Genomic DNA, 13,588 nt, shown 5'->3' on the forward strand with positions numbered 1-13,588 from the left:
GGGCCTGGCGGTTCAGAGCCCCGGCACCTCCGGGCCTGGCAGTTCAGAGCCCCGGCACCTCCGGACTGGCAGTTCAGAGCCCCGGCACCTCCGGGCCTGGCGGTTCAGAGCCCCGGCACCTCCGGGCCTGGCGGTTCAGAGCCCCGGCACCTCCGGGCTGGCAGTTCAGAGCCCCGGCACCTCCGGGCCTGGCGGTTCAGAGCCCCGGCACCTCCGGGCCTGGCAGTTCAGAGCCTCGGCACCTCCGGGCCTGGCAGTTCAGAGCCTCGGCACCTCCGGACTGGCAGTTCAGAGCCCCGGCACCTCCGGACTGGCAGTTCAGAGCCCCGGCACCTCCGGGCCTGGCAGTTCAGAGCCCCGGCACCTCCGGGCCTGGCAGTTCAGAGCCCCGGCACCTCCAGGCCTGGCAGTTCAGAGCCCCGGCACCTCCGGGCCTGGCAGTTCAGAGCCCCGGCACCTCCAGGCCTGGCAGTTCAGAGCCCCGGCACCTCCGGGCCTGGCAGTTCAGAGCCCCCCAGCACCTCCGGGCCTGGCAGTTCAGAGCCCCAGCACCTCCGGGCCTGGCAGTTCAGAGCCCCGGCACCTCCAGGCCTGGCAGTTCAGAGCCCCGGCACCTCCGGGCCTGGCGGTTCAGAGCCCCGGCACCTCCGGGCTGGCGGTTCAGAGCCCCGGCACCTCCGGGCCTGGCGGTTCAGAGCCCCGGCACCCAGGGGCGGCTCTACCTTTTTGGCCGCCCCAAGCAGTCAGGCGCGGGAGGCGCCCGGGAGCCCCGGGAGCAGCGGACCTCCCCGGGCTTGACTGGTGAGGGTCCGCTAGTCGCGCGGCTCGGCTGGACCTCCCGCAGCTGCGGGCGGTTCGCAGGTCCGGCGGCTCCGGTTGAGCTGCCGCAGGCATGCCTGCGGGAGGTCCAGCCGAGCCGCGGGACCAACGAACCGTCCGCAGTCATGCCTGCGGGAGGTCCACTGGAGCCGCGGGACGAGCGCCCCCTCCGCAGTCATGCCTGTGGCAGGTCCGGTCGTCCCGGGGCTCCGGTGGACCTCCCGCAGGCATGACTGCGGCAGGTCCACTGGTCCAGCACGCGCGTGCTTGCCGCGCTGGGGTCTGGAGCCGGCCCTGCCGGCACCTCTGGGCCTGGCAGTTCAGAGCCCCGGCACCTCCGGGCCTGGCAGTTCAGAGCCCCGGCACCTCCGGGCTGGCAGTTCAGAGCCCCGGCACCTCCGGGCTGGCGGTTCAGAGCCCCGGCACCTCCGGGCCTGGCGGTTCAGAGCCCCGGCACCTCCGGGCTGGCAGTTCAGAGCCCCGGCACCGCCAGGCCTGGCAGTTCAGAGCCCCGGCACCTCCGGGCCTGGCAGTTCAGAGCCCGGGCACCTCTGGACTCGCTGCATCTTTTATGAATGTCAAAAAAATTGCTTGTGCCCTGGCACCTCTCTCATTACAGATTAAGCCCTGGGCCACATCTGGTGCTAGAGGCGGCTGCTGGGTCCTGCCAGCCTTGCACTGTGGGGCTGGGACCCCCAGGGTAGTGGATGGACAGACCGGACAGGAGCAGGGAATGAATCTGGGTCACCCAGCAGGGAGGGAGCAGGGGCTCTGGGTCCCCTTTAGGACGGGGTCAGAGAGGGGAGATTAGAAGGTTTGGAAGATCCATCCATCCGTCTCCATATACCCCCTCTGTCTATCTATCCATCCATCCATCTCCATATTCCCCCTCTGTCTATCCATCCATCCGTCTCCATATACCCCCTCTGTCTATCTATCCATCCATCCATCCCCATATTCCCCCTCTGTCTATCTATCCATCCATCCGTCTCCATATACCCCCTCTGTCTATCTATCCATCCATCCGTCCCCATATACCCCTCTGTCTATCTAGCCATCCATCCGTCTCCATATACCCCCTCTGTCTATCTATCCATCCATCCGTCTCCATATACCCCTTCTGTCTATCTATCCATCCATCCGTCTCCATATACCCCTTCTGTCTATCTAGCCATCCATCCGTCTCCATATACCCCCTCTGTCTATCTATCCATCCATCCGTCTCCATATACCCCTTCTGTCTATCTGTCCATCCATCCGTCTCCATATACCCCCTCTGTCTATCTATCCATCCATCCGTCTCCATATACCCCTTCTGTCTATCTAGCCATCCATCCGTCTCCATATACCCCCTCTGTCTATCTATCCATCCATCCATCCCCATATACCCCCTCTGTCTATCCATCCATCCATCCATCCCCATATTCCCCCTCTGTCTATCCATCCATCCATCCCCATATACCCAATCTATCCATCCATCCATCCATCCCCATATTCCCCCTCTGTCTATCCATCCATCCATCCCCATATACCCAATCTATCTATCCATCCATCCATCCCCATATACCCCCTCTGTCTATCTATCTATCCTTCCATCCGTCTCCATATACCCCCTCTGACTATCTATCCATCCATCCATCCATCTCCATATACCCCCTCTGTCTATCCATCCATCCATCCATCCATCCCCATATGCCCCCTCTGTCTATCTATCCATCCATCCCTCCATCCATCCCCATATACCCCCTCTGTCTATCTATCCATCCATCCATCTCCATATACCCCCTCTGTCTATCTATCTATCTATCCATCCATCCATCCATCCATCCCCATATACCCCCTCTGTCTATCTATCCATCCATCCGTCTCCATATACCCCCTCTGTCTATCTATCTATCCATCCATCCATCCATCCCCATATACCCCCTCTGTCTATCTATCCATCCATCCCCATATACCCCCTCTGTCTATCCATCCATCTATCCATCCCCACACACCCCATCTATCTTTTTGTCTATCCTTCCATCCCCATAAGCCTCCTTTCTCTTTCTCTCTCTCTCTTCCCATAACCCCGCTCCCTCTCTCTGTCCCTCCCAAACACAACCCTTTGGGGAGAAAGTGGGGTCTAATGGGTTAGAACAGGTTGGGAGCCAGGACTCATGGGTTCTGTGCTGTCTGTGGTAGGGGAGTGGGGTCTTGTGGTTAGAGCAGAGGTGGGCTATGGGGGAGAACCCGTTGCGGGTGGAAGGAGCAGGGCAGCAGTAGCAGTGCATGCAGCCATTAAGCTGTTTAAGTGGCTCTGTATTTGGCCAGTGGAGTCTTTTTTTAGCCCAGTGTTGTGACGCTGGCGCGCTGGGTTTTCCTCAGCCAGCGAGGGGAGGGCAGTGCTGCTAAATATGCCGCTCGCCTCTCGAGGGCTGGGAGAGCGCGGGGGGAGAACGGGAGCGATAGCTCTAATTATGATCAAGAATTACTCCGCAGAAGCAGCCCAGCGCTTTGGGGCACGTCAGAATCGCTCCCCTGGCACTGAGATGCAGCTGCCCCTGGGGTGGGGTGTGGTAGCTGTTTAATGGCCAAAATGGGGGGACACCCCTGCTTATACCACTTCACCCTACTCCCCTGCTAGAGAACCTAGGAGTCCTGGTTCCCAGCTCCCCATGCTGTAACCCACTAGACCCCACTCCACCCCCAGAGTCGGGGAGAGAACCCAGGAGTCCTGGCTCCCAGCCTGCCCCTACTCCAACCCAGTGGACCCCACTCCCTTCCCAGAGCTGGAGATAGAACCCAGGAGTCCTGGCTCCCAGCCCCCCCCCCCCCCCCCGCTCTAACCCACTAGACCCCACTCCCCTCTCAGAGCTCTGGATTTCCATCACTTTCGCTACAATTTGAACATCCCCCCAGTACCCCTTAAGTCATCCATCTCCCCCCCTGCTCCCATCCCGAACCCTGCCTGGACTTTCCCCTGGTTGCAGGGGCTGAATCCTTTGGCTCCCCGCAGCACCCCCATCTTCCCTGCCTGTCCGTGCTGCAGGCTGCCCGTGACGGCGATCCCTGCATGATGCTGCAGCAGAAGGCCGGCCTGAGCACAGAGCTGCAGAGGCAGGGAACTGGAGACTGACAGGCTGTACAGACAGACACCGAGAGACACACTGACACCAGCACAAGCACGGCTCCTGCACAGCACCAAACAACACACGCGCGCCGACTGACACACGGCCGCAAGGCTAGAGATGCACAGTCAAAGGCAGAGGGATGCCTTGACACACACAATACACAGCCACACAAACACATGCTGGGATACATCTGTGGCATTTTGACTCACAGCCACAAAGCCGCAGGTGTGCACAAAAGCACACAATCAGGCAAACACGCCGGCCTGCAGACATACACACACACACACACACACACACACACACACACACAGCGTCTCTCGTGAATCGACACCCAGATACAAACCACAGATGTGCAGAAAAAGCCACAGCCACACGCAGAGAACAGGCAAAAACACACACAGACACACAAACCTACTACTACAGAGACACAGAAACCGGATGCCCACAGAAACCGACAAACGGGCACACAACCAGATATGCAAGCACACAAAATCACAGTCGCGTGCAGAGCGATGCCAAACACAGACCCACACAGACAAGCACACACCTACAGAGACACCCCCCCACAAATACACAACATGACACACACTCTTATGCATTAAACCACCGACACCCCTCCCCCCACAATCTGAGACACAGGCAGAAAGCCACACACACACATAAGCCCAGGCACAAATACACACACACACACAGAGCCTGTGTGTCGTATGGCTGGGCAGGCTGGTGACAGGGTATGGATGGTTCCTCTCTAGGGAGGGGTCAGGAGGAGAGATGGGGCACTGGAAGGCCAGACAGGCTAACGGTGGCGAGAACAAGGAGTAGGGAGCAGTCTAGCTATGTTTTGGGGGGACCCCTCCTCCCTGTATGACAATAGAGGCTATAAGGAGGACACCTGAATCTCGAACACCCCACTCCCCGCAGCACAGCACCCCCTAGTGCCGCACTGGGGCACTGGGGCCAGCCCTGACCGCCAGGGGAGAGCGCCCCCTGCTGATCCCATGCTGCGCCCTGCAGCACAGCGCCCCCTAGCGCCGCCCTGGGGCATTGGGTCAGCGCTGACGCCACTCCGGAGGCAGGTTATTTTGGGGATGACGGGTTCCTGGAAGGACAATGGGAATGTGATAGTCCCCCAAGCAGAGGATGCGCTGCCCTCCGCCCCCCTCCCGCAGCCACCAGAGCGTGTGTGTTATGTCACTGCTCCAACACACCAAGCAGTGACCTTGGAGCGAAGGAGACGCATGAGAGATGCGAGCCAGAATGCCCTCCAGGAGAGAGACACACAGCCACAGCCTCAGCCACAGCCCCTCCCCAACCCATCTTCACCCCTCCATGCCTCGATCCCAGACCCCTCCCTCCCGGAGCACCTTTGGGACACCCCATCTCTCTCCAGCTTCAGGGGGGTGGATCTGTCTCCCCCCCAGCTCTGGGGTGGGACCCCTCGGCCCAGGCCAATACGCTCCCTGCTGCACTGGGTCTCTGTACAGGGAGCAGAGCCCACCCAGGGGGACGTTTCCACAGCGCTACTCCAGAACATGTCGCCTGGGGTTAGATCAAGTTTGGAAAGCATCTTATGTAAGTGGAGTGTAGTCGTGGCATAGACAGGGCTGCTTGAGGGGCTGTGGAATTGAGGAGCATGGAATAGATAGATAGATAGATAGATGTGTGTAGTGGGAAGAGATGGAAGTGTATAGGGATGGATAGATAAAGGTAGGGTTGGAAGAATTTGATTTTTTTAAAATAATTTTGATGTTTATTTTTAAGCCTTTTTTTCCCGATTTTTATCTATTTAAATTTTAACAGGTGCACACAATTATGGGGTTTAAGCAATTTTTTTGTATTTGTATTGATTTCAATTTTCAGAGTTGTGGGAAATTCCCTGGGGCCACGAGACCATAATTATTTAATGGCAGGAGACGCTGAGATTCAGAAAGCGTTGTAACCGTTAAAACGCAAGTTGTCCACATCCCATGTCAACGCATAGGAGTCTACTTAAATCAAACTCCCCTCTCAGGCAGCATCTTCCTTACTTTGCCAGCTGTCCGTTTCAGTTGTTATGGATGGAAATGTTTTTTTTGTCATTGATGTGTGTGTGTGCACGGTGAAATCGATGTTTACCAATAAAAATGTAATGCTTCAAAGCCTCTCAAACTTTCCAGACTCCTGTCCCCCTTTCAGGAGTCTGATTTGTCTTGCCTACCCCCAAGTTGCACCTCACTTAAAAACTACTTGCTTACAAAACCAGACATCAAAATACGCATAGTGTCACAGCCACTAGTATGGAAAACTTGCTGACTTTCTCCTTTTTGCCATATAATTATAAACTAAATCAACTGGAATATAAATATTGTACTTACATTTCAGTGTATGGAATATAGAGCAGTATAAACAAGTCATTGTCTGTATGAAATTTTAGTTGGACTGACTTTGCTAGTGCTTTTTATGTAACCTGTTGCAAAACTAGGCAAATATCTAGATGAGTTGATGTACCCCCGGAAGACCTCTGTGTATCCTCAGGGGTACACGTACCCCTGGTTGAGAACCACTGGCCTAGGTAAAGGAGTCTGTAGTTAGCTGAGCTAAGTATCTGGGGTTAGTCTGTATCCACAAAAACAACGAGGAGTCTAGTGGCACCTTAAAGACTAACAGATTTATTTGGAGTGGGTTTTTTACCCACGAAAGCTTATGCCCCAGTAAATCTGTTTGTCTTTAAGGTGCCACCGGACTCCTTGTTTTTTAAGCCAATCTACATCAGAGTTGCAGAGAGATCTGGATCTCAGTAGAGACAGAGAGAGAACTAGATACATAGGTGCAAAACTGGTTGGAAAACTGTTCCCAGAGAGTAGTTATCAGTGGTTCACACTCATGCTGGAAGGGCATAACAAGTGGGGTCCTGCAGGGTTCAGTTCTGAGTCTGGTTCCATAGGCACGGGAACTAGGGGTGCAGGGGATGCTGCAGCACCCCAGGGCTCCTGACTGCCAGCCCCGCACCCGGGGTCCCAGCTGCCGCCCCGTGCACCCTGGATCCCGGCTGCCAGCCCCGCACACCGAGGGTCCCGGCCTCAGCTCGGGGGGGGGAGTATATAGGGGTAAGGGGGCTGGTTTTCAGCACCCCCACTATTAAAAATGTTCCAACACCACTGTCCGGTTCTGTTCAGTATCTTCATCAATGATTTAGATAATGGCACAGAGAGTACGCTTATAAAGTTTGTGGCCGGTACCAAGCTGGGAGGGGTTGCAAGTGCTTTGGAGGATAGGATGAAAATTCAAAATGATCTGGACAAACTGGAGAAATGGTCTGAAGTAAATAGGATGAAATTCATTAAGGACAAATGCAAAGTGCTCCACTTAGGAAGGAACAATCAGTTGCACACACACACAATGGAAAATGACTACCTAGGATGGAGAACTGTGGAAAAGGATCTGGGGGTCATAGTGGACCACAAGCTAAATATGAGTCAACAGTGTAACATTGTTGCAAAAAAAGCAAACATCCTTCTGGGATGTATTAGCAGGAGTGTTGTAAGCAAGACACGAGAAGTAATTCTTCCGCTCTACTCCACACTGATTAGCCCTCAACTGGAGTATTGTGGGCAGTTCTGGGCACCACATTTCAGGAAGGATGTGGACAAATTGGAGAAAGTCCAGAGAAGAGCAACAAAAATGATTAAAGGTCTAGAAAACAGGATTTACGAGGGAAGATTGAAAAAACTGGGTTTGTTTAGTCTGGAGAAGAGAAGACTGAGAGGGGCCATGAGAACAGTTTTCAAGTATGTAAAAGGTTGTTACAAGGAGGAGGAAGAAAAATTGCTTTTCTTAACCTCTGAGGATAGGACAAGAAGCAATGGACTTAAATTGCAGCAGGGGAGGTTTAGGTGGGACATTAGGAAAAACTTCCTGTCTGGGGGGGTTAAGCACTGGAATAAATTGCCTAGGGAGGTTGTGGAATCTCCATCATTGGAGATTTTTAAGAGCAGGTTGGACAAACACCTGTCAGGGATGATCTAGATAATACTTACTCCTGCCATGAGTGCAGGGGACTGGACTAGACGACCTCTCGAAGTCCCTTCCAGGCCTGTGATTCTATAGATACATCTACCTATCCTCCTAAACAAACATCTGTCTATCCATCTCCATACACACACCCCTCTATCTGTGGGGTGTAGTGGGATAGAGTAGGTGGGGCTGGGAGTCAGGACACACGGGTTCTACTCCTGGCTCTGGGCGAGGAGTGGGGTCTGGTGGGTTAGAGCAGGGAGGGGGGGCAGGACTGCTGGGTTCTAGTCTAGTCTAAGCACTGCATGACCTTGTTCCAACCCCTTTGGCACTCTGAGCCTCAGTTTCCCCAGCTGTTGTAGCAGATCTGTTCCTTTCTTAGGCCAGGCTGATTTTGTGTTTGGTGGGGAAGGATGGATGGGGAACCCCAGTGACATTATTTAGGGGGACCCCTCCTCTTAATCTCTTGCCTCCCACATCCCGCCTCCCTCCTCTTCTGCCAAAAACAGACACAGCATGGCCCCATGTTAACTGGGGGTGGATGCAGGACCCCCCGCAGTCACCCCTGTCTTTAGTGGGGAGCATTGGTCCCTATTCCCTGAAAGGATTGGCAATCAGTGGCTTTTGGCCTAAAGAGGGTCAAAGCCAGGGTCTCAATTTTTCCCCTCTCCCAAGATTCAGCCTCCCTGCCCAGCCAACAAACTACTCCAGGACCAGGCTCTGTTGGCCTTTGTAGGCCTTGAAGGCCACCTTGTGGGCAATGTGGTGTATAGCGCAGCACCCCAAAGTAGGGTTGCCAACTTTGGTTGGATGAATTCCTGGAGTTTCATTGCATGACATTATCTTTAACAAAGGATTCATCTTTAATTCAAGCTAGATAGATAGATAGATAGATAGATAGATAGATAGATAGATAGATAGATAGATAATGGGTGTTTCAGCATAATCGTGGGTGGGGGAGCTCAGGGCTTGAAGAGCATGGGGGAATTGCAGATTGGCGTTGAAGGGCACAGGCCATATCTTTCTTCATTTTATGTCCTAAATTGTAGGACACCTGCTGTGCTCCACCCCAGAGACGGCTGCATCTCAGCACTGGGTGAGCCATCCCTAGGCGGCGGCGCTGTGCGGCTGTTCCCCAGCTGCCCCGCCCCAGAGGTGGCTGCATCTCAGGGCTGGGTTGTGTGATACATACCTGCCCACCCTGCAAATTGCTCTAAGATGGTGGCTGGGATCTGTGTGCATCTGGGGGAGACAGCGGGGCGTCTAATCTCGTCTCTTCTCTCCCCTCCAGGCCAAAGACAGTGACGATGAAGAAGAGGTGGTTCATGTGGACCGGGATCATTTTATGGACGAATTCTTCGAACAGGTAAGAGACGAAGGGCTGCTATTCATATGAGTCGTGTCCTGCTTCGGGTTACCAGCCCTCCCAGTTTCACCGGGAGTCTCCCGGAATCGGGCTCTATCTCCCGGTGAAGCCAAACCGGGAGATTTTAGGCGCGAAAAGTCCAGCGGTGCAGCGAGGCCAAGGCTGGCTCCTTGCCTGACCTGGCTCCACATCCCTCCCGGAAGTTGCTGACATGGCACTACAGCCCATGGAAGGGTGAGGGGGGCAGGATCGCTCAGTGGTTTGAGCCTTGGCCTGCTAAACCCGGGGTTGTGAGTTCAATCCTTGAGGGGGCCATTTAGGGACCTGGGGAAAAATCAGTACTTGGTCCTGCTAGTGAAGGCAGGGGCTGGACTTAATGACCTTTCAAGGTCTCTGCCAGTTATATGAGACAGGTATATCTCTGTATTTTTAGTTTAAGGGGTGGGGGGTCTGCCTCTGCCCCAAGCACTGACTCCGCAGACCCCATTGGCTGGGTACTGCAGCCAATGGGCACTGCGGGGGCAGTGCCTGCAGGCAAGGGCAGCGCGCAGAGTCCCCTGCCCCACCCCCAGGGGCCGCAGGGATCTGCCGGCCACTTCCGGGAGCAGCGCGCGGAGCCCTCTGGCCCAGTTTACCTTGGGCGGCTGCCAGTCAGTGGTGCAGCGGGACTAAGGCAGCTCCATTGGCCGCACCACACCCCACTGCCCCAGCCCGGAGCCCCCTCCTGAACCCAAATTCCCTCCCAGAGCCCACACCCCCACCCCCTCCTGCACCCCTTCCCCAGCCCTAAGCCCCCTCCCAGAGCCTGAACCCTCCACCCCCTCCCAGACCCCAACCCCCACCCCCAACCCAGAGCCCCCACCAGCACCCCAAACCCCAGCCCCCGGCTCAGCCCAGAGCCCCCACCCACACACCAAACCCCATGGCCCCCGCCCACAGCGCCTGCACCTCTCCCATACCCCAAGCCCCTGCCCCAGCCCAGTGAAAGTCAGCGAGGGTGGGGGAGAGCAAGTGATGGAGGGAGGGGAAATAGAGTGAGCAGGGCAGGGCCTTGGAGAAGGGGCGAGGCAGGGGTGGGGCCTCAGGGATGGGGGGGCAGGGGGTGGGGCAAGGCTGTTTGGGTTTGTGTGATTAGACAGTTGGCAACTCCTACTCCTCACCCAGCTGCCACACCCCAGACCCAGCTGCATCTCAGCCCGTTCGCTCACGACATGGTGTTTCTGTGTAACCTGAAATAACTCCTGCCCAGGCAGGTGGTTCTGAATTAGTGCGCAGCTGGCCTCATTAATATTCAGACAGGCTGATTAATAGGCGACGGAGCTCACTAATGATGCAGTTTGTCCTTCGCACGCAGGTGGTGGTGTCGTAAATTACACACGTGGCCTAGTTAATTGTGCAGCCACGGCGGGAGGAGGGGGGCAGGAGGAGGAATAGCAAAGTGTGCAGAACAGCATGGTGCTAGGTAGGGGGCGATATGGGACAAGATCCAGGGCCTTAGCACAGCGCCCCCTAGTGCTGCGTGAGGGCATTGGGGCCAGCATGGAATACCAGGGGGAGTGTCCCCTACCGAGCCCCCCACCCTCTCCCTGCAGCCCGGTTCCCCCCGCTGAGCCCCCGCCCCGCTCCCTGCAGCCCGGCACCCCCCACTGAGCCCCCTCTGCCCACTCCCTGCAGCCCGGCTCCCCCCGCCGAGCCCCCGCCCCGCTCCCTGCAGCCCGGCACCCCCCACTGAGCCCCCTCTGCCCACTCCCTGCAGCCCGGCTCCCCCCGCCGAGCCCCCGCCCCGCTCCCTGCAGCCCGGCACCCCCCACTGAGCCCCCTCTGCCCACTCCCTGCAGCCCGGCTCCCCCCTCCGAGCCCCCGCCCCGCTCCCTGCAGCCCGGCACCCCCCACTGAGCCCTCTGCCCACTCCCTGCAGCCCGTTGCCCCCCGCCGAGCCCCCGCCCCGCTCCCTGCAGCCCGGCTCCCCCCGCCGAGCCCCCCACCCTCTCCCTGCAGCCCGGCTCCCCCTGCCGAGCCCCCGCCCCGCTCCCTGCAGCCCGGCTCCTCCCACCGAGCCCCCCACCCTCTCCCTGCAGCCCGGCTCCCCCCGCCGAGCCCCCGCCCCGCTCCCTGCAGCCCGGCTCCCCCCGCCGAGCCCCCGCCCCACTCCCTGCAGCCCGGCACCCCCCACTGAACCCCCTGCCCACTCCCTACAGCCCGGCGCCCCCCGCCGAGCCCCCGCCCCGCTCCCTGCAGCCCGGCTCCCCCCACTGAGCCCTCTGCCCACTCCCTGCAGCCCGGCTCCCCCCGCCGAGCCCCCGCCCCGCTCCCTGCAGCCCGGCTCCCCCCGCCGAGCCCCCTGCCCACTCCCTGCAGCCCGGCTCCCCCCGCTGAGCCCCCTCCCCGCTCCCTGCAGCCCGGTTCCCCCCGCCGAGCCCCCCCGCCCGCTCCCTGCAGCCCGGCTCCCCCCACTGAGCCCTCTGCCCACTCCCTACAGCCCGGCGCCCCCCGCCGAGCCCCCAGCCCACTCCCTGCAGCCCGGCTCCCCCCACTGAGCCCCCACCCCGCTCCCTGCAGCCCGGCTCCCCCCCCCGACCCCCCTGCCCACTCCCTGCAGCCCGGCTCCCCCACCCGAGCCCCCAGCCCGCTCCCTGGAGCCCGGCTACCCCCACTGATCCCCCTGCCCACTCCCTGCAGCCCGGCTCCCCCCACCGACCCCCCCCCCCGCTCCCTGCAGCCCGGCTCCCCCCGCGGTGCCCCCACCACGATCCCTGCAGCCCGGCTCCCCCCACCGAGCCCCCCACCCTCTCCCTGCAGCCCGGCTCCCCCTGCCGAGCCCCCGCCCCGCTCCCTGCAGCCCGGTTCCCCCCGCCGAGCCCCCCCGCCCGCTCCCTGCAGCCCGGCTCCCCCCGCTGAGCCCCCCCGCCCCGATCCCTGCAGCCCGGCTCCCCCCACTGAGCCCTCTGCCCACTCCCTACAGCCCGGCGCCCCCCGCCGAGCCCCCAGCCCACTCCCTGCCGCCCGGCTCCCCCCACTGAGCCCCCTCCCCGCTCCCTGCAGCCCGGCTCCCAACACCGAGCCCCCTGCCCACTCCCTGCAGCCCGGCTCCCCCCACCTAGCCCCCACCCCTCTCCCTGCAGCACGGCACCCCCCACTGAACCCCCTGCCCACTCCCTGCAGCCCGGCTCCCCCCACCGAGCCCCCACCCCGCTCCCTGCAGCCCGGCTCCCCCCGCCGAGCCCCCACCCCGCTCCCTGCAGCCCGGCTCCCCCCACCGAGCCCCCCACCCTCTCCCTGCAGCCCGGCTCCCCCTGCCGAGCCCCTGCCCCGCTGCCGTCATCCCGGGTCCCCCCGCCGAGCACCCCCGCCCGCTCCCTGCAGCCCGGCTCCCCCCGCTGAGAGCCCCCGCCCCGCTCCCTGCAGCCCGGCTCCCCCCGCTGAGCCCCCCCGCCCACTCCCTGCAGCCCAGCACCTCCTGCCGAGCCTCCGCCCCGCTCCCTGCAGCCCGGCTCCCCCCACCGAGCCCCCCCGCCCGCTCCCTGCAGCCCGGCTCCCCCGCCGAGCCCCCGCCCCGCTCCCTGCAGCCTGGCTCCCCCGCCGAGCCCCCCCACCTGCTCCCTACAGCCCAGCTCCCCCCCCCGAGCCCCCGCCCCACGCCCGGCAGCCCGGCTCCCCCGCCGAGCCCCCCACCTGCTCCCTACAGCCCAGCGCCCCCAGCCAAGCCCCCCGCCCCCCTCCCTGCAGCCCGGCTCCCCCTGCCGAGCCCCCCCACCTGCTCCCTACAGCCCAGCGCCCCCTGCTGAGCCCCCGCCCCGCTCCCTGCAGCCCGGCTCCCCCCACCGAGCCCCCCCGCCGGCTCCCTACAGCCCAGCGCCCCCTGCCGAGCCCCTGCCCCACTCCCTGCAGCCCGGCTCCCCCCGCCGAGCCCCCCCACCTGCTCCCTACAGCCCAGCGCCCCCTGCTGAGCCCCCGCCCCACTCCCTGCAGCCTGGCACCCCCTGCCGAGCCCCCCCCCCGCTCCCTGCAGCCCAGCGCCCCCTGCCGAGCCCCCCCCCCCGCTCCCTGCAGCCCGGCTCCCCCGGCCGAGCCCCCGCCCCGCTCCCTGCAGCCTGGTGCCCCCAGCTGAGCCCCCTCTGCCCACTCCCTGCAGCCTGGCGCCCCCCTGCCGAGCCCCCGCCCCGCTCCCTGCAGCACGGCTCCCCCTGCCGAGCCCCCTGCCTGCTCCCTGCAGAACGGCTCCCCCTAGAGCCACAGCGGGGCACTGGGACCAGCACCGACTGCCAGGGGACAGAGCCCCCTGCCCTGTTCCCTGCAG

At 60.8% G+C, this 13,588-nt stretch overlaps 1 protein-coding gene across 2 annotated transcripts in view; it reads left to right on the top strand.

The window, feature by feature from the left end:
• Positions 1-13,588, top strand: part of LOC123369773 (syntaxin-1B) — a 40,444-nt gene that overhangs the window by 8,546 nt on the left and 18,310 nt on the right. For both annotated transcript variants that reach the window (XM_045015721.1, XM_045015722.1), the window contains exon 2: positions 9,217-9,291. In XM_045015721.1, the coding sequence (XP_044871656.1) occupies positions 9,217-9,291 (75 nt within the window). The remainder of the gene's footprint in view (positions 1-9,216; positions 9,292-13,588) is intronic.

Source organism: Mauremys mutica, chromosome 4, assembly GCF_020497125.1.
Source record: "Mauremys mutica isolate MM-2020 ecotype Southern chromosome 4, ASM2049712v1, whole genome shotgun sequence".
NCBI classification, from domain to species: domain Eukaryota; kingdom Metazoa; phylum Chordata; order Testudines; family Geoemydidae; genus Mauremys; species Mauremys mutica.